Source organism: Phoenix dactylifera, chromosome 4, assembly GCF_051530095.1.
Source record: "Phoenix dactylifera cultivar Ajwa chromosome 4, Ajwa_hap1_PhDact_Kaust_v1.1, whole genome shotgun sequence".
Classification (NCBI taxonomy): domain Eukaryota; kingdom Viridiplantae; phylum Streptophyta; class Magnoliopsida; order Arecales; family Arecaceae; genus Phoenix; species Phoenix dactylifera.
The window spans coordinates 43,621,211-43,647,153 of record NC_143193.1 but is presented as its reverse complement, the minus strand read 5'-3'; the positions used below and the strand labels follow the sequence as shown (position 1 = coordinate 43,647,153).

The 25,943-nt window shown below is 39.5% G+C and overlaps 2 protein-coding genes across 21 annotated transcripts in view; one reads left to right on the top strand and one right to left on the bottom strand.

Annotated features, from left to right (window-relative positions):
- Window positions 1-5,757: 5,757 nt before the first annotated feature.
- The window catches only part of LOC103700537 (uncharacterized), a 48,984-nt gene continuing 28,798 nt past the window's right edge, over window positions 5,758-25,943 (bottom strand). For 11 of the 20 annotated variants that reach the window (XM_039121265.2, XM_088719978.1, XM_039121267.2 and 8 more), the window contains one exon: window positions 5,758-6,494. In XM_039121265.2, coding sequence (XP_038977193.1) covers window positions 6,117-6,494 — 378 coding nt within the window. In that variant the 3' untranslated portion in view covers window positions 5,758-6,116. The remainder of the gene's footprint in view (window positions 6,495-25,943) is intronic. The other 9 variants (XM_039121269.2, XM_088719982.1, XM_039121270.2 and 6 more) reach the window with 1 other exon arrangement.
- Window positions 6,546-25,651, top strand: LOC149767804 (uncharacterized). The gene is made up of 5 exons (XM_089930313.1): window positions 6,546-6,631; window positions 13,098-13,371; window positions 22,995-23,687; window positions 25,100-25,134; window positions 25,414-25,651. The coding sequence occupies exons 1-5, from the start codon at window positions 6,546-6,548 to the stop codon at window positions 25,649-25,651; spliced, it is 1,326 nt and encodes a 441-aa protein (XP_089786439.1).

The window sequence follows — 25,943 nt, the reverse complement described above, 5'->3', positions numbered from 1 at the left end:
TAGATTTTTAATAATTTTAAATATGGGAAGCCCAAAAGAATGACATCTCCGATCTTCTGAAAATATTCGCCTCTCCTGTTTTAAACATGGGCACCTCATGGAATAATGGCATTGTATTTTGTCACGCAATCCAGTGCATAAATTATATTTTTTTAGAGTTCATAACATTTTATATGACCTTTTTACTATAACAAGAAAATGTCCATCTAAAATACGAAATCATTTGTACAATTATATTTCTTTTGCATGCCATCTCTTCCACATGACTCAGGCATTCTTCTCTTATTTTCTTATTTCCAATCAAGAACTGGTTTGCTAGCAAGTTTCTCCCCTGTTTCTTTATATCCAAGAATCCTTTAAACCCCTTTAATGGCTTTAGTATTGTAACATCTCACAGATAGCTCTATGGATACAGCTAGCACTAGTTAAAAATTTTCAGATAATGGCAATATAATTAATCTAACAAACTTGACATTTTCATTGTTTTATGCAAAGGACACAAGATATAGGTTTGAAAGGGAAAAAGAGGTCACAGAAAATAAGTTTCGCCTTGTTTTGCCAAGTAATATCATTTACGTTTATATTTTTAAAATTTAAGTGTTATAATAATTTTAGGGATTACGTAATAACCTACATCTTTCAAAATATTTCAGACAGCTTTGGATAAAGGATTGAACAACATGACGCTATTGCTTTGATAACGACTTCATGAAAACCCTACCATAATGAATGCAGTCATCACCATAAACAATATTAAGTACTAATATTACATAGTAACACGAGTCCAGGATTGAAAGCAGTGATATGGATCAGAGTAAGAAAAACAGAGTAGAATGATGAACAACTTTGGGTCTCTTCGGGGGAACCCGACCTCCACAATAAGTCAAGTATTTGGGTGATCAAATCTCCCTTTTTTTATTGTTAACACAGCTTAAATATAATACTGGCATAACTGCCATGAACCCACATACAACATAGTGAAAACAACTAAAACAAACTTACTGAAAAATAGACAACCATCTAACAGAACACTAACCCACAATTACAGGTTATCTAACAAACACTATCCCTGCAGTTGACTCAACTGACACATAACCAAATGGTCAACAACAACACTAACTAATAGGATACCACAGCAACATGTAACACGTAAGGAAACCATAACATTGCCCTCCTCTTTAAGCAACCATGTCCTCATGGTTAGAAAATTTTTGGTGCAGCAAGTGATAGTCTTCCCAGGTTGCATCGAATTCATCAGCACCTACCCATTTGACAAGAAATTTGGTAGCAGCTCTGTTCCCACGTTGAACCATGCGACGCTGGAGGATGGCCTCTAGTTCGGGATGGAGAGTCCTATTTGGTGTCAAGGGAGGAAGAGTTGGAGAGGTGATAACGTTAAACCCAAGCTTCTTCTTGAGAAGGGAGACATAAAAAACAAGTTGCAAGCGAGTCTCCGGTGGAAGAGCTAGTTTGTACGCGACTGCTCCAATGCGTTGTATTATCTAAAAAGGTCTATAAAATCTGGGTGAAAGCTTAAAATTGCGACGGACAGCCACTGAATGTTGCCGATATGGTTGGAGGCATAAAAAGACCCAATCCTTAACGTTGAATTCTCGATCTGTTTTGTGCAAGTCAGCAGCCTGTTTCATGCGCTCCTATGCTCGATGTAGGTGTTTCTTGAGTAAGCATAGGATCTGGTCATGGGACTTGAGGGTATCTTCAACCGCCCGTACCTTAGTAATCCCTGGAATGTAGGAAACCAATCGAGGTGGAGCAACTCCATAAACAGCTTCAAAAGGTGTGAGTTGTGTGGACCTGTGAGTGTTGGTATTGTGCCAAAACTCAGCTAAGGGAAGCCACTGGGACCCATCTTTTGGGCGCGAACCAGCAAAACAACGAAGTAATATTCACACTCTTGTTCATGATCTTAGATTGTCCGTCGGATTGGGGATGATATGCGGAGCTATGAGCGAGCACGGTTTTCTGCAAGCTAAACAATTCTTCCCAAAACCGACTGGTGAAAACCGGGTCCCTATCACTTACAATAGAAGTTGGCATGTTGTATAACTTGAAAACATTATCAAAGAAGAGACGAGCTATTTTGGCAGCAGTATAAGGATGTGATAACTTAATAAAATAAGCATATTTGCTCAGACGATCAATAACCACATAGACCACATCATAGCCGTACGACATAGGGAGACATTTGATAAAATCCATAGAAATTTCAGTCCATACCTGTGGAATTGGAAGTGGTTGTAGGAGACCTGCAGGAGACATATTCGTGGATTTGTTGTGTTGACAGCTATCACATTCATAGATAAAATTTCTGATATCAGATCTCATTTTCTTCCAGTAGAATTCTTGCTTGGCACGCTGCAGTGTTTTGTGAAACACAGAGTGGCCCCCAAGTGGGCTGGATGTATTTGCTGGAGAATTTTGGATCAAAATGGCATGCTAGAACCCACGTACACCCTTCCCTTGTAATATAAAACTCCATTATGCAGTTGATATTTAGAAGAGTCCAATATACCTTGACTTAACTGCCAGAAAAGCTCTTGAAGCTCTAAATCCATGTCATATTCAGACTTTACCTCATCTGCCCATGCTGCATTTAGACTTGAGATAGCAACAAGAGTGGCTTCGTCCAGGTCATCTTCATGGCATCGTGAAAGGATGTCTGCCACCTGATTTTCCTTCCCTATATTATACTCCACATGCATATCATACCCCAATAACTTTGATGCCCATTTTGTTGCACCGCATACCAATTCGTTGCCCCAGAAAAAATTTGAGAGCTTGTTGATCTGTGCAAACTTTGAAGGGTTGGCCAAGGAGGTAAGGTCGCCACTTTCGGATAGCAATGACAAGAGCCAAGAGCTCCTTTTCATAAGTGGATAAGTGTAGGTTCCAACCCTTGAGTGCATGACTTAGGAATGCAATTGGCCAATCTCCTTGCATAAGAACTGCACCTATGCCTGAACTGGAAGCGTCACAGTCAATGATGAAGGGCTTTGTAATATCAGGAAGTGCAAGCACCTAGGGATGGGACACAACAAGCTTGAGCTGGTTAAAAGCTTCCATTGTAGCAGGGGTCCATTGGAAGGAGTCCTTCTTCAATAGGGATGTCAATGGCGCAACAATATTTCCACAATCCTTGATGAATTTTCAGTAGTAACCGGTAAGCCCAAGAAACCTACGGAAGGATTTAATGTTTCGAGGTTCCGACCAAGAGATCATGGCTTCAATTTTACCTGGATCGGCTTCAACACGTGAACTTGAAATAATGTGCCCCAAATAATCAACTTGAGAGCATCCAAACTTGCATTTGGTTAACTTTGCATACAATTTATGCTTTTTTAACACTAAAAGAACCACCCCTAAGTGCTGCAAATGATCATCCATAGAACAACTATAAGAAAGAATATCATCAAAAAACACAAGAACAAACCTCCGAAGGTAAGAGTGAAAGGTGTCGTTCATGAGCCCTTGGAAGGTTGCCGGGGCATTTGTTAACCCAAAGGGCATCACGAGGAATTTATAATGACCTTGATGGGTACGGAATGCCATTTTGGAAATGTCTGCAGGAGAGACTCGAATCTGATGGTAACCAGAACGGAGATCAAGCTTGGAAAACACAGTGGCACCATGAAGCTTGCCGAGGAGTTCATCCACCACCGGAATGGGGTACCGGTCCTTAATTGTCTCCTTATTGAGGGCCCTATACTCCACACATAATCACCAACTACCGTTCGCCTTGCGCACTAATAGGACCGAAGATGAATAAGGACTCTGATTTGGTCTGATTATCCCGAATTTGAGCATCTCATTGACGATTTTTTCGATCTCTGTCTTTTGAAAATATGGATAACGATAAGGTTGCACCATGACTAGCTTGGAGTCATTTTGGAGAGGAATTTGATGATCACTGGTGTGGATTGGAGGAAGTCCCTTGGCTCATCAAATACTTGGCGTTCTTATAAGAGACGTTGCAAACCTGAAGTTGGTGGAGGATTAGCACCAAAATTCTGACCCATATATGCTTCGGATTCTGCAGGTAGTAGTTGCAGCAATATACCACGTTGTAGACTCTTAGAAGTCCTTCATAGTTGGTCTTCTTCCACTACTTCAAACCCAGTTGATGATTTTCTTTGAAGTTGGACAGTATGGCCAGCCGTAGTGAACTGCATTGTAAGCTTGTGGAAGTCCCACAAGATAGGCCCAAGAGTAGATAACCACTGAACACCCAATACAATATCGTACCCCCCAAATGTCAGGACTAAGAAGTCTACCACAATGCAATTTTCTTGTATAGTTAAAGGAACGTTAGCACAACGGCCTTGACAAGCAACCTTCTGACCATTGTCGATCATAACTATCATAGATGGGGCTGCCAAACACTGCAGGTGAGCTCGATGGAGGACGGAGGGGTCAACAAAATTATGTGTACTCCTAGAGTCCACTAAAATGGTGACTGTGTGACCCAGAATTTCACCCCTTAAGCGCATCATCTTAGAAGTGGGAGTTCCAAAGATGGCATGTAACAAAATTAATGGGGCCTTACCCTTGTCAGGAACAAGCTTCTCTTCCTTAACACTCTCCTCAGCTACACTGGAAGTCTCTCCAATTTGCACCATGTTGATAAGCTCCGTCCCTTCCATCAAATATAGCCGCAAACCCTTGCAGCGATGACCAGGTGCCCATTTGTCTTCGCAAGGATAGCACAACCCACGCTCACGCCTTTCCTTCATTTGCAATGGAGATATCTGCTACACTGGCATCGTCGGACGCCGAACCAAGGCTGTAGAATGTGGATTTTGATTAGGGCCCCCCACCATGGTAGTGGAGGTTGGCGGTGCAGGCAAAGCTCGATCCATTCTAAATGTGCGACGGGAATTGTTGACGTGCTCCTTTTGAATTTTGGCCAAACCAAAGGCAACAGTGAGAGAAGTTGGCTGTAAGAGTCGAACTGACAGTCTAATATCGTCACACAGCCTACTGAGAAAACAACTCAGTTTGTAGTCTTCATCCAAGCGGCGCAACCTATTTGTAAAGGCCTCAAACTGCTCCTTATAAATATCCACTATGGAGGTTTGACAGAGGCGAGTGAGAGCCTCTATTGGATCGTCATATGCTGAGGGGCCAAAGCAAGTGAGGAGCACATTCACAAAGGCATCCCAGCTCGTCAAATTGCCCGATTCCTCCATATCCTGGAACCAAATAAGCACCCGACCTTCCATATGGAAATGGGGAAATGAGTATGCGATGGAGTGGGTTGGTCTGGTGGTAAGTAAAGAATTGCTTGGCACGATAAACCCACCCTACATGATTCTCACCATCAAAACGTAGGAACTCCAGCTTCATGCTTCTAGTATGGATTACTCCTTGCGGCTCAACAAGGAAATTAGTGTGACGGTTATGAGAACCTTCTGCTGTATCTTCCAGTTGGCCATTATGGTGTGAACGATTAGAACCCAAACTAGCGGATAAGAGCTGCACCTGTTTATTGAGATCTGCATAAGCTCGTTGGTGGCTCTAGTTGAGGTCATCTAGAGCTCTTCGATGAACCTCTGCTTGCGTCTCTTGAGCTTCTTTAACGGAAGCCACAACTTCAGCAAGTTGCGCATAGCAGGTGCCTTCAGCCATGGGGTCGATCGAAACTAGGCTCTAATACCAAATGATATGGATCAGAGTAAGAAAAACAAAGTAGAACAACGAACAACTTTGGGTCTCTTCAAGGAAACCCGACCTCCACAATAAGCCAAATATTTGGGTGATTAAATCTCCCTTTTTCTATTGTTAACACAGCTTAAATACAATACTGGCATAATTGCCATGAATCCACGTGCAACATAATGAAAACAACAAAAACAAACTTGCTGAAAAATAGACAACCATCAGAATACTAACCCACGACCGTAAATTGTCTAACAGAACACTATTCCCGTAGTTGACTCAACTGACATTAACCAAATGGTAAACAATAGTACTAAATAATAGGACACCAGAGCAACACGTAAGGAAACCATAACAAACAGCATCCAAATGTTTCAAATGAAATCGGATAAACGTCTGAATGACATGCCCCTATTACCTTGGTGATGACTGCATGGATGTCAAGCCATAAAGAATAGGATCATTGCTATAAAGAATGCCAGAAGGGCAAACATCTTTAGGTAAAGAATGGCGCCGCTAAACACCGAAAGGATCAGCGACAACAATCCTGTCCACTTGAGGCTTTTGAAGGATTTAATAGAGATGTGGCTGCTACGACTGAGTATTAGAAACAGCATTCTGCAACCAGTTAAGAAGGTGACCACCATGAAGATGGTGCAGACCTTGAGAGCGACTGTATGGGCATGTCCTGTTTGACCTTCGAGATATCCAGAGGAAATGGCCATGAGTGCAGCAGTAGAAGTGCCAGTCAAAAAGTAAGCAAGTTTGGAGAAGGCCTTCATCTCTTCTTCCACTTCTCTACCCTCTCTCTGTCCATCCTTGCATTTAAATAGAGTGGCTCCAGTCTCAGACTCATCAAAAAAGTAACAATGGACATTCAAGTAACAATAGATAGTAGCAGTGCATCAAAAACAGGAAACAAGCTGGTAGAAATGGCGAGGAATATAATCCAAATGTAATTTGAAAAAATAATGTGAATGCTAGTCAAGAACAAGGTACATATCTGACTACCAATCTTCTGAAGGTACATGCACTCAGGGAAGGAAAAAAGAGAGATAGAGAGGTAGAACAAACAGAGAACCCTCAAAATTTATTTGATCACTTTTTAAACAGATTCTCATCAGCTTGCCCTAGCACATCAACAAAATATCTTTATTAGCAAACCCATGACTCCTCACCTCTAAAACCAGGAGGTATCATCATTTTAATGAGATTACCATGTAATAAAATGCACTGCAGGCATACAGGTGGCTTGGATTGCAACTAAAACAAGACACCTAGAACCATTTTTTTTCTTTTGATCAGCAAAATGCTCTAACCGGCATGGTTGCAGGTCCGAAAATAAGCTACAATTTGTCTAGGTGAGAAGAAAGCAGAAAATTTCAAAAATAAAAAATAAAAAGATGAACTCAGAAAATCTGATATACACGTACATTTGACTATACTTAGACGAATGTTACATGTGGGAAAAAATAAAAAAAAAGCATAAGAGACAACAAATAACATAATTAATTATTCAAATAATTAAGTAAAAAGTGCAATTTTCTTTGTACGAACTGGAAAAGGAAAGAGATTCTAAATAAAGGTTATAGGATTATTTCTCTTTTACAAGAAAAAAAAAAAGGAGTCTCACTTAATATTCCCAATATATACTTGTGAGGGCTTGTGCAGGCATGTATTTAGTCCCACATTGACCATACACTGGGTAAATATTGGGTACTTATATAGGGCCAAGGAACCAAATACCATCCAACTAGCCTTTCTGGACGAGGTCCTAAGTGTTACAAATGGCATTGAGTGAACCCAGTCCATAGCCCATGCGGACTAAGGGACATAGCATGGGCCCATTTAGGACTGACCACGAGGTGAGCATAATATCTATGATTGAATTTGTAGTACTTGTGATAGGATTTGAATGAATTTGGATCTTTAGCTTGGCGAGGATGCCGATGCTAAAACATAGAGCATATGTGAGAACTCGTGTGAGCATGTGTTTAGCCCCACATTGGATATATATTGGATACTTATGCGGGGCCAAGAAACCCAAATAACACTTTCCAGCTAGCTCCTTGAGACATCTTGGGTAGTTAAATTCTATTTGGAGCACGGTTTGTCGTACCGCCCCATACCAAACCGTACCGCAAAAAATCTATACAAAATTTAACTTCAAGTTGATACAAGCCTCGTACCGCCCTGTACTAAGACGTATTGAGATGCGTACCGGCCAGTACCAAGACGTATTAACTTGTATCAAGACATATCGAAAAAAATTAAGAAAAATGACTAGAGAGTTATTTCGGTTTAGAAGTATAGCGTACCGTATCAAATCAAACCAATAAGATACCGTACGGTACTCGGTACCAATACAATACCTGGTACCGAGATTGCGGACCTTGATTTGGAGCATAGGTAGAGTACACAGTCCACTCACAATCCTTACCTACAAGGCTCCATTCATCCCAAAGTTTCTTGAATGTGCACCTCAGAATTAAAAGAGTAGAAAGTGGAAAACATTTATATAATTTCTGAGGGATGCACCCAAGTTTTTTGAGATCCATATCCATTTAACGTCTAATAAATATGCCTACACACAGTATACTTTTATGGTCATCTTTGGAAAGAGATTATAAAAGAAGCCTTCATATGTATGCATACATGGAATACGAAAAAAAACTGCAAATTAGGTATGCACCTTTAAAGGCAGTCAGAGGATCGTAACAAGCCATGCAATCCTCTAACCCCGCCACCCCACCAAAAAAAAAAACATGAGAGAGAGAGAGCAATAATTCATGCTTGAATGATCATAATATTTGTGCGCTTATAAGTTGTCATATGATATGATTGGGTCCAAAACAAGGTGGTTAAGGACCATTTTTAATTCACTACATACTTTGTGGATAACATCTACACATTTGTCATGTAATCAAAATAACCAATCTTTAAGAATCGCTGGAAGGAGCTAAATATTTAAGTTCTCGAGTCTGGAACAATACTCAGACCATTGTTTTCTTCCTAACCTTTTTCTTGAACAGATAAGTCACATGATCTTAAGAATTATTGAATGGTGTGACCAAGGTTCGCCGTACCGGTACCGAACCCCGTACCGGTGCCGCACTAATATAGGCGTACCGAGTATCCGTACGGTACGGTACGCGGTATGCCAGGCGTACCGACATTGGTGTACCGATACTGGTACCCATCGGTACGGATACGGTATGCCCGGTACCGACCGGTACAGCATACCATGGGTGTGACTAGATCTCGTTTCACACTCTCATCATGAATATACTATTAATTTGCAGTTATGTGCTCAGTCTTCTCATTAAAGATATAATAACAAACAATGTTATATGCTTCTTGACTATCATAGTACCTTTAAATAGAAAGTCTCTAGTACAAGCAACCTAAGCCAAAAAAAAATCACAGAATGTTCAATCATTCTTCTAAAAATAATCATTCTTCTACATAAATATGCTCAGCCACTTGAGGAAGGGTTTCAAGATAACTGTAGATCTGTGCTTATCTTTTTCTAGAAACCTAGTTTTCAGTCTGTCCAAAGTCGCATTGAGAAAATGTTAAATAATATCTACTCTCATCTATGTCAATTGGATGTTTTCCTCCCGCAACAGGAACAAGTTATTGTTTGATTGGTATCAAGTGATTTCATCTCTCAATGAACATAAGAAATTCAGAATCCCACCCTTACGAGCATTAGCTTTTAAGTAAAGAATTGCCATGTGTTAATCCTAAAAGATGGATTTTGATGATCACAAAAACAATTGAGTTAAATATGTACTCTAATGATGTTGGCTTAAATGTGAAGTGTTAGATCTCTAGACGAAAGTTGCACTTACAAACTCCAAAGAATCAAGAAAAACAAAATCAAGAAACTTGAAAATTCTATCTGTAAACTGAGTGAGCCGACCCTTGTGTTTAAGGAGTCGACCCCTGTGTAGTTCAAGAGAAACAGAGAAGAATCACCGCCTGAGACCAACTAGATGAGCTGACTCTTATGTTTAAGAAGGCGACCCAATATCTACATGAGCCGACCCCCGACATTGAAGAGTCGACCCTTAAGACCAGCACAGGAAACCTGTATGAACTGAAGGAGTGAGCCGACCCTTGTACTTAAAGAGCTGACCCCTTATCTACATGAGTCGACTTCCGACATTGACGAGTCGACCCTTGAGGCAAGCGCAGAAACTTTGTATGGATTAAAGGAAAGAGCAGACTTCTATAATTAGTGAGCCGTCTCCCTTAGTACATGGGACGACCTCCGAACCTGGTGAGTCGACCCCTATTATCCTGACAGCTCCAACGGCTACTTTCAATAGTACTTTTTCTAGGTGCCAACGGATAGTTTCTTGGTGTGATGGCTACTCGGTACTTCCTGGTCAGTATGTAACCTATAAATTCAAAGGAACGCCAAGAGAAAAAGAAGATGGGGGAGAGGATCAAGTGAGAAAATCAAAACACCCAAAATTCAAGCTTCAAAACAAAAAAAAAATCCTCACAAAAGAGCTTTTCAGAAAAAACCGTATTGTGAAGAAATCAGTTGAAATATTCAACAGAGGAGTTGCTGCTGTGTTATCAAGATCTTCGACTGCAGCTAACGACCATCTTCAAAGCTTTTGATCCATATTTATTATTTCATTTACATTGAAGCTTTGTTTACATCGTTACAACATTTATTACATATTCTTTAAACTCCGCTGTAATAGTTTTATTTGCTCTAAAACTAATAAAAGTTCTTCCAAACCTTAATTGAAAGTTATTGAATCAGAAAATTCAACAAGGTTTAAAGATTTTGGTTGGTGAGCCTGTGAAAACTGACTGGATTGTTTGTGAATCCGAAAAAAAAACATGTAAAGATTTTAGTTGGTGAGCTTGTGAAAACCGACTGGGTTGTTTGTGAGTCCGAAAAACAAACAGGTTAACGTTGTGGCTGGTGATCCTGAAAAAACCGACTGGGTTCGTGATTTCGAAAAAATAACGAGTTGGGTTGTGAGCTCGATAAACAACCATACTGTAATCAGGGTGATTATAGTGAAATTCTCAAGAGTCTTGGGGAGTGGATGTAGGTGTGGGTTACACCGAACCACTATAAATTCTCTGTGTTTGTGTGTGCCTATCTCTTTATATTGTTGCACTTTAATCTCTGCCATTATTCATTCATCGTTTAAGCACTTCTATCTTTCAAATTGGAATTATATTTTATCTGCTGCATTCTAGATAAAAATTTTGAAAACCCAATTCACTAACCTCTTGGGCTACATATCTGGGCAACAAGTGGTATTAGAGCCGGTACTAAACCCTCTTTGATCTAACCATCAAGAGTTAAAGATCATGGCAGCTCCATTAGGAACCTCTATTGTCGAAGGGCAATCCACAAATAGACCACCACTCTTTAATGACACAAACTACATGAGAGTCATTATGTTATTTTGATGTTTACAAAACCATGAAGGCCATATGGAAGTGCAAATGCTATTAACAAGCTTAATCAAGTAAATAGTCACTCAAGAAAAAGAGAAGTGATACATTCTCGATACATTCTACAATCTTGATACATTCATGATACACTCATCTACAATGCTTAATATGACCCTCAAGAACTAATCCAAGTATAACTCCACCAAAAGAACTTGAGAGAAAAATCTAATTTTTAGTTTGACCAAACTAAGTGAAGTTTTCTTAACAAAGAGTATTTCCGTATTTTTGTAAGTTAAAGAAATGAAACTTGTATGTGCCATACTTCATGGATTTAATTGGAATATCTTTTTATTACTTAAATGTGCTAAACTAACCTTCAAGTGCAGAAAAATAGGGTTAGAGTCGACCCCAAGTAGTTTGGAGTCGATCCTGATACATTTGGCACGACTTGGCACACCCTTGGAACACTTGGCACAGAGTAAGAGTCGACCCCAGAAGTAATGGAGTTGACCCTGGCATGTTCTGGTTCATTCTGGCATATTCTGGCATAAATGACACAGAGCTTGGGTCGACCCCAACAATCCATGAGTCGACCTCAGGTTGAGTCGACCCCAAGATAGGATGAGCCAACCCCAGCCAAAAGAACCTAAAAAACAACTCTGGAGTTCCTGAGATGGTCGACCCTAGATGACCTTGAGTCGACCCCATTATAGCTTGGGTCGACCCCAGAAAAGCATGAGTCAACCCCAGCCTGAAGAGTTAGAAAATCAAGTCACTGGAATCCCTGAAAGGGCCGACCCCAGAAAAGCTTGAGTCGACCCCACTGTAGCATGAGTCGACCCCAAGAAAAGCTGAGTCGACCCCAGGCCAAAATGACAGAAAGACAAGTTTCTGAAAATCCTGAGAGGGTCGAACCCAGCCAAGCTTGAGTCGATCCCACTGTAGCAGGAGCCGACCCCAGTAAAACATGAGCCGACCTCAGTCTGTGGAACAGTAACTTGGGTCGACCCCAGCACGGCTGACAGCATAACGACTAGTTCTGCAGATATACTTTTTAAGTCCCCAATGGCTAGAAATGGCTAGTTTCTCCATTCCAACACCTAGGGAGTGATCATCTGAGGTTGGAGAAGTATTTAAGAGGTCTATTTTTCAAGTAAAAAGTACCTTTTGCAAAAACAAGAGTGCATTCAAGAGAAAGCAAGTTCAAGTCTTCTTCATCAAGTTGCTTCATTCAAACTCCAAAAGAAGGTGGTTGCGCAATCTTCAAGTGCATTCAAGAGCTCTACCAACCCCTTGAGAAGTGAAATAACTTGAGCAAAGAAGAGAAGAGCATCTTCAAAGCGATAATTATTTCCTATCTCTTCTTTTAGTGCATACTTGTTATATTTGCTCATTTAGGAGCTTTAAACTCTTTTCTTTCAATTCCTTGTAAGGTTTGTTGGTGAGCCCGTAAAACCAATGGTGTAGGTTGTTGGTGAGCCTGCAAAACCAACGTAGGTTGTTGGTGAGCCCGAAAAACCAACTTAGGTCTTTGGTGATCCAGGAAAACCAAATCGTAATGGTTTTTGGATTGTGAGTCGAAAAACAATCCAACTGTAATCCGAAGGATTATAGTGAATTTCCAAGAGGACGCTTGGAGAGTGGACGTAGGTGCCTTGGGGTGCACCGCACCACTATACTTCTTGTGTGTTTATATTGTCTTGTTTGTGTTTTCAATTGCACTTATATAATTAACACCAACTAAATCACTCACACACATCCATCAAGAAGAGTTAAGGTCGAAAATTTTTGAAAACCCAATTCACCCCCCCTCTTGGGTTGTCACATTGGGCAACAAGTGGTATCAGAGCAGGTGCTCTCATAGTATTTGCTGATCTCACGATCAAGAGCTAAAGGTCATGGCAGCCCAAATAGAAAATTCCATGAGTGAGGGACAATCAACAAACGGACCTCCCTTGTTTAACAAACTACACATATCCGAAAGCTAGGGTAAGAATATTTATCGAAGCTCTAGATTATGATTTGTGGAGTATCATAACTAGAGGACCACACACACCCACAATTAACATAGATGGTACAATCATCTCTAAACCTGAAAATGATTGGGATGATAGTGATAAGAGGCTAGCTCAACTAAATGCTAAAGCTATTAATGTACTTTACTGCTCTCTAGATGTAAATGAATTCAATAGGATATCTACATGTACCTCAGCCAAAGAAATTTGGGATAGGTTAGAAGTCACACACGAAGGCACTAATCAAGTAAAGGAATCTAAAATAAATATGCTAGTGCATAAGTATGAATTGTTTAAAATGGAATCCATCAAGTCCATAACTGAAATGTTCACTAGATTCACAGACATCATAAATGGACTAAAGAGTTTAGGCAAATCTTATACTAACCCTGAATTGATGCAAAAATTCTCAAGTCTCTACCAAGAGTGTGGGAAGCCAAGGTAACTGCAATTCAAGAGGCAAAAGACCTCAATATGCTACAGTTAGAAGAGCTTGTAGGATCACTCATGACCCATGAGCTGACCATGAAGCAAAATTCAGAAGAAAAGGTCAAAAAGAAGAAAACCATTGCCTTGAAGTCCACAACTCCAAAACAAGATAGTGAATCAGAGGACTCTAATGAAGAGGAGGAATATGATGAAGAGGGAATGATAATGCTCACAAAGAAGTTCAGAAAATTCATGAGAGGGAAGGAGTTCCACAAAAGGAAACTCCTCTTCAAAGGCAGCTCAAGCAAAGGAAAGGGAAAGGACAAAGAGAAAGAAAGAGAAGCACCAATCTGCTATTAATGTAACAAGCCCGAGCATTTCAAGATAGATTGCCCAAAATTAAAATGGATGGCAAAGAAGCTCAAAAAGAAAATCCTCATGGCTGAATGGAGTGAAAGTGAGGAATCAAGTTCCGAAGAGAAAGATTAGCAACACACAGCTCAAATTTGCTATATGGCCAATAAAGATGAGGTAGATGCTGAACTTGATTGTGACTTTACAGTAGATGAGTTACATGATGCTTTTTTAGATCTTATGCAAGAACACACGAAACTTATTCATAAAAATTAAATTTTAAAGAATGAAAATCAGTCTCTTATGAAAGATAAGCTGAAACTATCTAATGACTATGAAACATTAAGTAAGAAGTTTACTAATGAAACCAAAAATCTAATTAATAAAAATGTCAAACTAAAAGGAGATGTAGATAAATATAAATCCTTAGTAGACAAATTCACATTAAGCTCAACTAAATTAAACATGATTTTAGATAGTCAAGAAGCTGTTTATGATAAAGCAGGATTAGGATATAAAACAAACAGAAAGCAAAAATACTTAAAGAACATATTTGTAAAACCTAAAAAAGAAAACACTACTTGCTTTTGCTGCAATAAATTAGGACATAAAGCATATGAATGTGATTTTAGAAAATTAAGCTATAACAGATTGAGTGAAAAGAGCAAGCTAAAATACAAGAAAATCTGGGTTCCAAAGGGAACATCAAACACTAACCCTAAAGGACCCAACATAGTTTAGGTACCTAAAGTGCATCCTTGATTTTGATTGCAGGTGTCTTACAGCTAATGAGAAGAATAGACGTTGGTACCTAGATAGCGGCTGTTCAAGACACATGACAGGTGACATAGAGCAATTTGTCACCTTGGAATCTAAAGATGGTGTAGTGGTAACCTATGGAGATAATGAAAAAGGACACATCATTGGAAAAGATAAAATCCGTATCACTCCATCTATTTTTATAGATAATGTTTTGTTAGTTAACGGTTTAAAACATAACTTACTTAGTATTAGTCAGTTCTATGATAAAGATCTTAAAGTCTCCTTTGAATCTTCAGTGTGCATAAGCGCAAACCCTAAAGATAATAGCATTGTACTCATGGGACATAGACATGGAAATATTTACATGGTAGATCTTGAAGACTTAGCCAAGAAAAATGGATTATGCCTAATCACTAATGAGGAAAAGATAAATGAAACAAGTTGGCTATGGCACCGTAGACTAGGACATGCTAATATGGACTTAATCTCAAAACTAGTGAAAAAGGATTTGTTAAAAGATTTGCCAAAGTTAGTTTTTGAAAAAGATAAAATTTGTGGTCCATGTCAATTAGGGAAGCAAACAAGAGCATCCTTTAAATCAAAGAACGTAGTGTCAACCACTAGGCCTTTTGAACTCATCCACATGAATTTATTTAGACCTACTAGAACTATAAGTCTAGGAGGGAAAAAGTATGGACTAGTAATTGTGGAAGATTTCTCAAGATATACATGGGTTTCCATTCTTGCACATAAAAATGAAGCATTTTCAGCTTTTTTAAAATATTACAAAAATATCATAACTGAAAAGAATCTTACCTTAGTTGCAATTCGTAGCGATCATGGAACCGAATTTGAAAACCAACACTTGGAAGGATTCTATAATGAAAATGGTATTTCACATCAATTTTCAGCTCCTAGAACGCTTCAACAAAATGGGGTTGTTGAAAGAAAAAATAGGACTTTGGCAGAAATGGCTCATACTATGTTATGTAATTCAAATCTTCCAAAGTACTTTTGGGCTGAAGCTATAAATATTGCTTGCCATATTTTAAATCGAGTGTTAATCCGTCCAATTACTAAGAAAACCCTGTATGAACTATGGAAAAATAAGAAACCAACTGTAAAACATTTTAGAGTTTTTGGTTGTCGATGTTTTATTTTAAACAATGGCAAGGAAGATCTATACAAATTTGATGCCAAGTCAGATGAGGGTATCTTCTTAGGATACTCTATTTCTAGCAGGGCATACATAGTCTTCAACAAAAGAACTCTTGTTGTTGAAGAATAAATTAACGTTATCTTTGATGAGTCTGACAGTGAGTCCCCTAGGAGAGAGTATTCTTGATGATGATGCAGGGATAATTGATTTTGAAAAGCTGAACCTTAATGACGTGCCAAATCAAGAAAAGGAAGATGAGGAAAAAGAAGATGATCATAATCCACCACAATCGCAAGACTTGCCAAAAGAATGGAGGTACGCACATGGACACCCTAAAGATTTAATTATTGGTGATCCATCACAAGGGATAAGAACTCGATCCTCTCTAAGAAATTTAAATAATTATCTTGCTTTTGTTTCGCAAATAGAACCTAAAACTTATGAAGAAGCAGAACATGACATACATTGGATAAATGCCATGCAAGAAGAATTAAATCAATTTAGAAGAAGTAATGTATGGACACTAACTGAAAGACCAAAGCATAATTCAATAATTGGAACCAAATGGGTCTTTAGGAATAAGTTAGATGAAAATGGAGTAGTTACAAGAAATAAAGCTAGACTTGTAGCTAAGAGATACAATCAGGAAGAAAGGATAGATTTTGAAGAAACTTTTGATCCTGTAGCTAGATTAGAAGCTATTAGACTACTACTAGCATTTGCATGCTTTATGGATTTCAAACTATATCAAATGGATGTAAAAAGTGCCTTTCTAAATGGTTATATAGAAGAGAGTTTATGTAGAGCAACCCCCTGATTTTGAAAACCATGAATTTCCTGATCATGTATTTAGGTTACATAAGGCACTATACAGGTTGAAACAAGCACCAAGGGCATGGTATGATAGGCTAAGTAAATTTCTGTTGGATAATGATTTTAGTAGAGAAAATGTAGATAAAACACTCTTCATTAAGAGAAAAGACAAAAATCTGCAAGTGGTACAAATATATGTAGATGATATCCTATTTGGTGTCACTAATGACATTCTTTGTAAAGAATTTGCTGAATTAATGCCAAGATAATTCGAGATGAGTATGATGGAAGAACTCAATTTCTTTCTCGGATTACAAATCAAGCAAACTAAGAAATTTTCATTCATCAAACTAAGTATACAAAGAAAATACTAAAGAAGTTCGGAAATGAAAATCACAAAAAAATAGACACTCCAATGAGCCCCACTAGTAAGCTAGACAAAGATGAAAAAAGGAAGAGCATAGACATAAAACTCTATAGAGGCATAATTGGATCTTTGCTCTATCTTACTGCTAGTAGGCCAGACATAGTGTTTAGTGTAGGTATATTTGCTAGATATCAGTCAGACCCTAAGGAATCATATTTAATTGCTGTTAAGAGAATTCTCAGATATCTAAAAGGAACAATAAACATAGGATTATGGTATTCTAGAGATTCTTGTCTAGACTTACTTAGATATTCAGATGCCGATTTTGCTGGGTGCAAACTAGATAGGAAGAGCGTGGAACATGTCAATTCTTAGGTGCCAACTTGATGTCATGGTTTAGCAAAAAGCAGAATTCAGTGGCACTGTCAACGGCTGAGGCCGAATACATTGCAGCTGGAAGCTATTGTGCTCAAATATTATAGCTTAAGCAACAATTAGAGGACTATGGAATTAAGCTTGACAAGATTTTCATAAAGTGTGATAACACTAGTGCAATTAATTTGACTAAGAATCCAGTTCAGCACTCTTAAGGCAAAGCACATTGAAATTAGGTATCATTTCATTAGAGATTATGTGCAAAATGGAAATATAATCATTGAACATGTGTGCACAGAAAATCAATTGGCTGACATATTTACAAAACCTCTAAGTGAAGATAGATTTTGTATGCTTAGAAGAGAATTAGGGATATGTGACCCTTTTGCTTAGAAAAGCAAAAATGTTCATGATACACACCTCTCATTTTCTAAATCTTATGAAACATTGATCAAATAATTGATTTAGAGCTTCCTCACATGCATGTCAGTGACCCATAGAAATTTGGTAATGATCAGAAGACTGAAAAGATCAAAAAAAAAAAAAAAAATTAAAAGGCCTGAACTGGGGCCGACCCGAGGTCCAGGAGGGGTCGACCCCCCGTCAAGCCGACCCAAGCACAAGCTGTGGTCGACCCGACGGTGGGACCCCCAATTTAAAGGGGGATCCGTGAGCAAATTTAGGGCATTTCACTCTTGCTAAAACCCTAGAAACACTTTCCTCTCCTCCACTCACCTCCAATAGCCGGTAAACTCCATTTCCACCCTCTCCCAAGCCGGTAGATCGAATCAAGAGGAAGATTAGGTCAAAATGAGACCCAAAAGAGCCGTGACCAAGCGATCTAGTACAGTGACTCGTCAATCTACAGTGGAAGAGCAAACTAGTGGGCCATCTACAGTACCTCCACAAGCTGAGCCACGAGTAGAGCCTCCCCCACCGCCCTCTCCTTCCGTTTTACTTGCTAGATATGCGGGGAGACCGGTTACAATGGGTAGGCACATAAACTTCAACCTTTTGGATCAAGAAGGGTTTAGGCTAAGTGGTTGGATCAAGCATCAAGGATGGGAGTACCTCTGCTCCCTAAACCTAAAGACCTATCCGGGTTTAGCCCGTGAGTTTTATGCTACCCTACGGGTCGGTAGTGGAGGGCTCGTGTCCGAGGTTCGAGGAGTTGAGATACATGTCACTGAGGACAACCTAGGACAGTTGCTCCATCTTCCTTGTGAGGGTGTCATATCGGATAGACCAAAGGATAAGATCAGAGCTTTGCAGTTGATCATGGAGAGAGATGAGATCGACTACTCTGATGATCTAGTAGCCAGTGCCTTCTTTGTAGAGATGAGGTTACTTCATAACTTCATCGGTCGGATACTGTTTCTGAAGAGTGGAAAATTTGATCATGTATCCGAGAGAGATTTGGCCATTATGAAGCATGTTATTCAGGGCATTCCCCTAAATCTCCCAGCTATGATGATCCGTCAGATGCGTGAGGCCGTGACTAGGGCGAGGGCCTCTCTACCCTATGGTATAGTACTCACTCTGATCTTCAGAAAGTATAATATTTGTTTAGATGATGAGATCTCCAGAGACTTATTGCACACCGACACGGCGACACACTGTACGGTCACTTATACGCATGGGCTACGAGAAGCTGAATGGCCACTGGGTGCGCGTAGGTGCAGGGCCACAGGCACCAGAGCCTGAAGACTCCATTCCCGAGCCTGAGGTACCTACTGACCATCCTTGCGCACATGCAGAGGCAGGACCTTCATCATCCACACCTACTGGCTATACAGAGGAGTATTGGAGTAGGATGACTGAGATTGTATCAGCTCAGGTGATGGGTCCCTTCGATAGGATGATTGAGATAGTATCAGCTCAGGTGAGGGACCTTTCCAATAGGATGATGAGTCGGATGGATAGTATCACGGCTGAGGTCAGGGGAGTATCTGCTCAGGTGACGAGTCTCACGGACCGGATGACCACCTTAGAGAGAGACTATCATGGTCATCCTACAGCACGAGCAGCTGAGTCAGAGGTCTCGGCACAGGGCCAGCCAGTTCATAGGGCTCACAGACCATCACAGTCGTATCAGACCAGACCTCCACTCGCCACATACACTAGGAGATCTAGAGCTAGATCCCAGCCTTTAGATGCTACTAGGCCTATAGATAGCACTACAGGAGCTCACTTAGACTAGTGCCTAGAGTCATTCTAGATCTCTATGTATCTTTGCTTTTGTTGATTGTATCTTTTATAGCATTTTGAATGTATGGAACATTCTAATTTTTGGAATCTATAAAATACAATATCTTCCTTTGATTTATAATCTTTGTCATTCACATGCAATTCACTTTGGTATTACATATTTTTTTGATGATGACAAAAAGAGGGAGAAATATATAAGAAAAAGGGAAGAAAGATATAAGAAAAAGGGAAATACATATAAGAGAAAAATATAAGAGAAATCAATATTTAAGGGGGAGAACATCGAATACATGCAAATCTGAATTTTCATCTGAATTTTGTAATTTCGATACATGAAAATGTATAAAACATAAGCTTTTGCCACATTGCCTCGATACATAACCTAGAACTCTTAATTTGGCACAAATTCTTGAAAATTTTGATTCAATAAAACGTAAGAGAAAAGGGGAGTAAAAGCTAAAACAGATTTGGCATCAATTTGATTATGATAGGGGGAGATCTTGGTTACTTAATACATACACCAAAACTTGACTATTTTGAAAATCTTGAACTAATAGCATCTTATGATGTTAAATCAATGTTTCTTATGAATGACAAATCGACAATTGGTAATGTTTTATAATCATCAAAAAGGGGGAGATTGAGAGTCATTATGTTATTTTGATGTTTACAAAACCATTAAGGCCATATGGAAGTGCAAATGCTATTAACAAGCTTAATCAAGTAAATAGTCACTCAAGGAAAAGAGAAGTGATACATTCTCGATACATTCTACAATCTTGATACATTCATGATACACTCATCTACAATGCTTAATATGACCCTCAAGAACTCATCCAAGTATAACTCTACCAAAAGAACTTGAGAGAAAATCTAATTTTTAGTTTGACCAAACTAAGAGTGAAGTTTTCTTGATAAAAAGTATTTCCGTATTTTTGTAAGTTGAAGAAATGAAACTTGTACGTGCCATACTTCATGGATTTAATTGGAATATCTTTTTATTACTTAAATGTGCTAAACTAACCTTCAAGTGCAGAAAAACAGAGTTAGAGTTGACCCTAAGTTGTTTGGAGTCGACCCTGATACATTTGGCACAACGTGGCACACCCTTGGAACACTTGGCACAGAGTAGGAGTCCACCGCAGAAGTAATGGAGTCGACCCTGGCACGTTCTGGTTCATTCTGGCACATTCTGGCACAAATAGCACAGAGCTTGGGTCGACCCCAACAATCCATAAGTCGACCCCAGGTTGAGTCGACCCCAAGATAGGATGAGCCGACCCCAGCCAAAAGAGCCTGAAAAATAACTTTCTGGACCCCAACAATCCATGAGTCGACCCCAAGATAGGATGAGCCGACCCCAGCCAAAAGAGCCTAAAAAACAACTTTCTGGAGTTTCTGAGAGGGTCGACCCCAGATGACCTTGAGTCGACCCCACTGTAGCTTGGGTCGACCCCAGCCTGAAGAGTCAAAAAATCAAGTCACTGGAATCCCTGAGAGGGACGACCCCAAAAAAGCTTGAGTCGACCCTAGGCCAAAATGACAGAAAGACAAGCTTCTGGAAACCCTAAGAGGGTCGACCCCAGCCAAGCTTGAGTCCACCCCACTGTAGCAGGAGCCAACCCCAGAAAAACATGAGCCGACCCCAGTCTGTGGAACAGTAACATGGGTCGACCCCAGCACGACTGACAACATAACTAGGGGTGGCAAAATATGACCCGACCCGCCAACCCGACCCGTGTTCGACCCGCCATAAACAGGTTTGGGTTTGGCCTAAACAGGTTCGGATCGTAAACAGGTCGATCCGTTTAACCTGTTTATTAATTGGGTCGGATACGGGTTTTAGATGTCTGACCCGTTTAAACCGTTTAACCCGTTTAACTGTTAGGCAGGTTAAACAGGTCTAAACAGGTTAAACGGGTTAAACAGGTTAAACGGGTTAAACAGGTTAAACGGGTTAAACAGGTCTAAACAGGTTAAACGGGTCTAAACAGGTCGGGTTGGGCAGGTTAAATAGGTTAGGTTGGACAGATTAAACAGGTCTAAACAGGTTAAACGGGTTAGGTTGGGCAAACAGGTTAAACAGGTCGGGTCGGGTTGGGTAAACAGGTTACCTGTTTATTAAACAGGTTAAACGGGTCGGGTCGGGTTACCTGTTTAATAAACAGGTCAGGTTCAGGTTTGCAATTCCTGACCCGTTTAATAAACAGGTCGGGTTCAGATTTATAGTTTTCTGACCCAACCTGTATTTGACCCGACCTGTTTATGCCTGACCCGACCCGATTGCCACCCCTAAGCATAACGGCTAGTTCTGCAGATGTACTTTTTGAGTCCCCAACGGCTAGAAACGGCTAATTTCTCCATTCCAACACCTAGGGAGTGATCATCTGAGGTTGGAGAAGTATTTAAGAGGTCTATTTTTCAAGTGGAAAGTATCTTTTGCAAAAACAAGAGAGTGCATTCAAGAGAAAGCAAGTCCAAGTGTTCTTCATCAAGTTGCTTCATTCAAACTCCAAAAGAAGATGGTTGAGCAATCTTCAAGTGCATTCAAGAGCTCTACCAACCCCTTGAGAAGTGAAGTAACTTGAGCAAAGAAGAGAAGAGCATCTTCAAAGCGATAATTATTTTCTATCTCTTCTTTTAGTGCATACTTGTTATATTTGCTCATTTAGAAGCTTTAAACTCTTTTCTTTCAATTCCTTGTAAGGTTTATTGGTGAGCCCGTAAAACCAACGGTGTAGGTTGTTGGTGAGCTCGCAAAACCAATGTAGGTTGTTGGTGAGCCCGGAAAACCAACTTAGGTTTTGGGTGATCCTGGAAAACCAAATTGTAAAAGTTTTTGGATTGTGAGCCTGGAAAACAATCCAACTGTAATTCAAGGAATTATAGTGAATTTCCAAGGGGACGCTTGGAGAGTGGACGTAGGTGCGTTGGGGTGCACCGAACCACTATACTTCTTATGTGTTTGTATTGTCTTGTTTGTGTTTTCAATTGCACTTACATAACATCAACTAAATCACTCACACACATCCATCAAGAAGAGTTAAGGTCGAAAATTTTTGAAAACCCAATTCACCCCCCTCTTAGGTTGTCACATTGGGCAACACTACACTTATTGAAAAGCACGCATGCGCATATTCATCCAAGTACTCGACTATGATTTATGGAACATCATAGTCAATGGGCTGCACACACCCACGAAAATCATTGATAGCATCTCACTACCCAAACCTGAAGGAGAACAGGATGATCATGATAAGAAAATAGCTCAGCTCAATGCAAAGGCCATGAATATTTTATATTGTTCAATAGATACTAGTGAATTTAATCGCATATCCATCTACATGTCTGCAAAAAAAAATCTAGGATAGGCTGGAAGTTAACACACGAAGGCACTAATCAGGTTAAAGAATCTAAAATTAACATGTTAGTGCACAAATATAAACTGTTTAAAATGAAACCCAGTGAGTCTATATCTGAAATGTTTACTAGATTCACTGATATTATGAACGGTCTGAAAAGTCTTGGCAAATCTTATACTAACAGTGATCTTGTTCGCAAAGTTCTTAGGTCACTTCCAAGAACTTGGAAAGCAAAAGTCACTGCCATCCAAGAAGCCAAGGACCTCAATGCACTCCCACTGGAAGAACTCTTGGGCTCACTGATGACTCATGAACTTTCCATGAAACAAAGCCTAGAAGAGGACGAATCCAAGAAACGCAGAACCATTGCTCTAAAGTCAACTCAAGCTGAAGATGAGAGCGATAGTTCTGACTCTGAAAATAGTGAGGAGATGGCCTTGATCATAAGGAGGTTTAGAAAATTCTTTAGAAAGAAGAAATCTGAGTTCAGGATAGCACCAGTGATCAAGGGGGAGCAAAGTAGAGAAAGAGAAAAGGAGCAGCAAGTGACCTGTTATGAATGTAAGAAACCAGGTCACTTTAGAACTGAATGTCCTCTGCTCAAAAAGGCTCCTAAAAAGTATAAGAAGAAGGCTATGATGGCCACTTGGAGTGATAGTGACGAAACAACCACAGAAGAAGAAGAGCAACAACAAGAAACTGCACATCTATGCTTTATGACACATGAAGATGAGGTATGTGCTGAAACTCAAATTGAATTTTCATTTGAAGAACTTTATGATGCCTTTTCTGATCTTCTCTTAGAATACAAAAAACTTGTTCTAAGAAATAAAGAATTAAAAAAGAAAAATCAACCTCTTTGTTGATCAACTGTGTTTGATCCCTTATTTAATTTGATAAGCCCAAAACACTTGAGTATATTTCTTATTGTACTAATGAATTCAAGTGAGTTATTGAAAAGAGTTATTGCAATCTCAGCGAATTCTGAGTACTCTTTCCATTCAAAGCTCATTCAAGTGATCCTCATCCCCCAGAGCATTCAAAAGAGGGTCAAGTAAAGGAGAAGCCAAGTCTTACATCAGCGAATTCTGTTTAAAGGCTTCTTCCCTTTACTATTCAGTTTATATTGTTATATTTGCTTTTCAAGAAGCTTGGATCTGTCTTAAATACTTTTTATCTACTTCTTGTTACTTGATTCAATCTCCTGATTGAATCAAAGGGAAAGGCATAGTCCAAGCCTGTGAATCGGATTGGGTTGTTTGTGAGCCCGAAAAACAAACGGTTTAGTTTTAGTCGATGAGCCAGCGAAAATCGACTGGGTTCGTTGTGATCCCAGAAAAACAAGTTGGGTTGTGAGCTTGTAAAACGGGCGAGCTGTAATCTGAGGATTATAGTGAACTCCCAAGAAAAGCTTGGGGAGTGGACGTAGGAGCAAGAGTTGGCTCCGAACCACTATAAAATTCTGTGTATTTGTGTTGTGGCTTGTCTTTCTTTGATTCTTTACTATTTTCTTATAAATTGTTTAATTGGATCTGTTTAAAATCAAGAAAGCTTTTATAAGTGATTTAAATAGTCTAATTTTAATTAGAACCCAATTCACCCCCCCTCTTAGGTTGTCTTCTGGGCAACACTCTTGCTGAAAGCCATGATAAACTTCAAAAAATTAATGAGCTGCTTTCAGAAAATAATGAAACACTGACCAAAGAAGTTAATAAGTTAAAACCTTTTGTTGAAAGATTTACCCTCAGCTTTGAAAAATTGAACTTAATTCTAGATAATCAAAGAACTGTGTTTGACAAGGCTGGATTGGGATACCATCCTTAGAACAAGCAAAAAACTTTTAGGAACTTGATTGTTAAATCCTCCTTTGTTTATCCTGAAATAGTTCACTACAAATCTGATGAGTAGAAACAGAAATCTATTAAAAATATCTCTAAAAATCTGTCATCTGTGTATGCTGAAACCATTTTGTTTAGATTCAACAAGAACACACTACAATATATACCTTGTAATCCTAAAACTTGCAATCTTGTAAGCAACATCTCTATTAGGAAAATCTGGGTTCCAAAAGGAACCATTATTGCCAACCTGCAAGGACCCAAGAGAGCTTGGGTACTAGGATGGAAATTTGATTAATGTTTTGCAGGTGTGTCTAGCTACCCAAGGATCCAACAAAAGATGGTATTTGGACAGAGGGTGTTCTAGACACATGACAAGGGATGAAACTTAGTTCATCACCCTTGAAAAGAAAAATGGGGGAATGGTTACTTTTAGTGATAATGGCAAAGGTAAAATAATTGGTATAGGTAACATTCGAATTACTCCATCCTCTTACATTGAAAATGTTTTATTAGCTGATGGACTAAAACATAATCTACTAAGTATCAGTCAATTTTGTGATAAAGGCTATATGGTCACTTTTGAATCCTCTATGTGTTTAATTTCTAATTCCCATAACAGTGGCATTGTTTTTACTGGACATAGGCATGGAAATGTGTACATGGTAGATTTAGATCAAATATTCATGAAAGATATGCAATGTCTAGTAGCTATGAAAGTCAAGAAAACTAGCTGGTTATGGCACCGAAAATTTGCTCATGCTAGTATGGACTCAATTGTTGGGTACCCGGGGACTTGCGGTCCCGATCCCCGGCCCAATCGTCCGAAGGTTGAAGATGGTGTTGGCGGATTGCCTTGAGACCGACTTGATGTAGGTAACGTACTCCTTCTTATTGCCGTGGAATCCTTATCCTAACTCTCAAGGATGATGAGTGTGGCAAGGTGAGATTCAAACATAAATGGGGATGGATTGAAGAACTCTCTCTATTCCAAAAGGCAATGGATTACAAGGCTAGAAAATAAAGAAAATGAATGCCGGAAACAAGAGCAGAAAAATAATCTAACAAAGGAACATGATGATCCCGATGCTAGCCCAATCTATCGAGGGTTGAATCCCTACGATAGCCCAAGGCCTTTCGGCCGAATTCCCC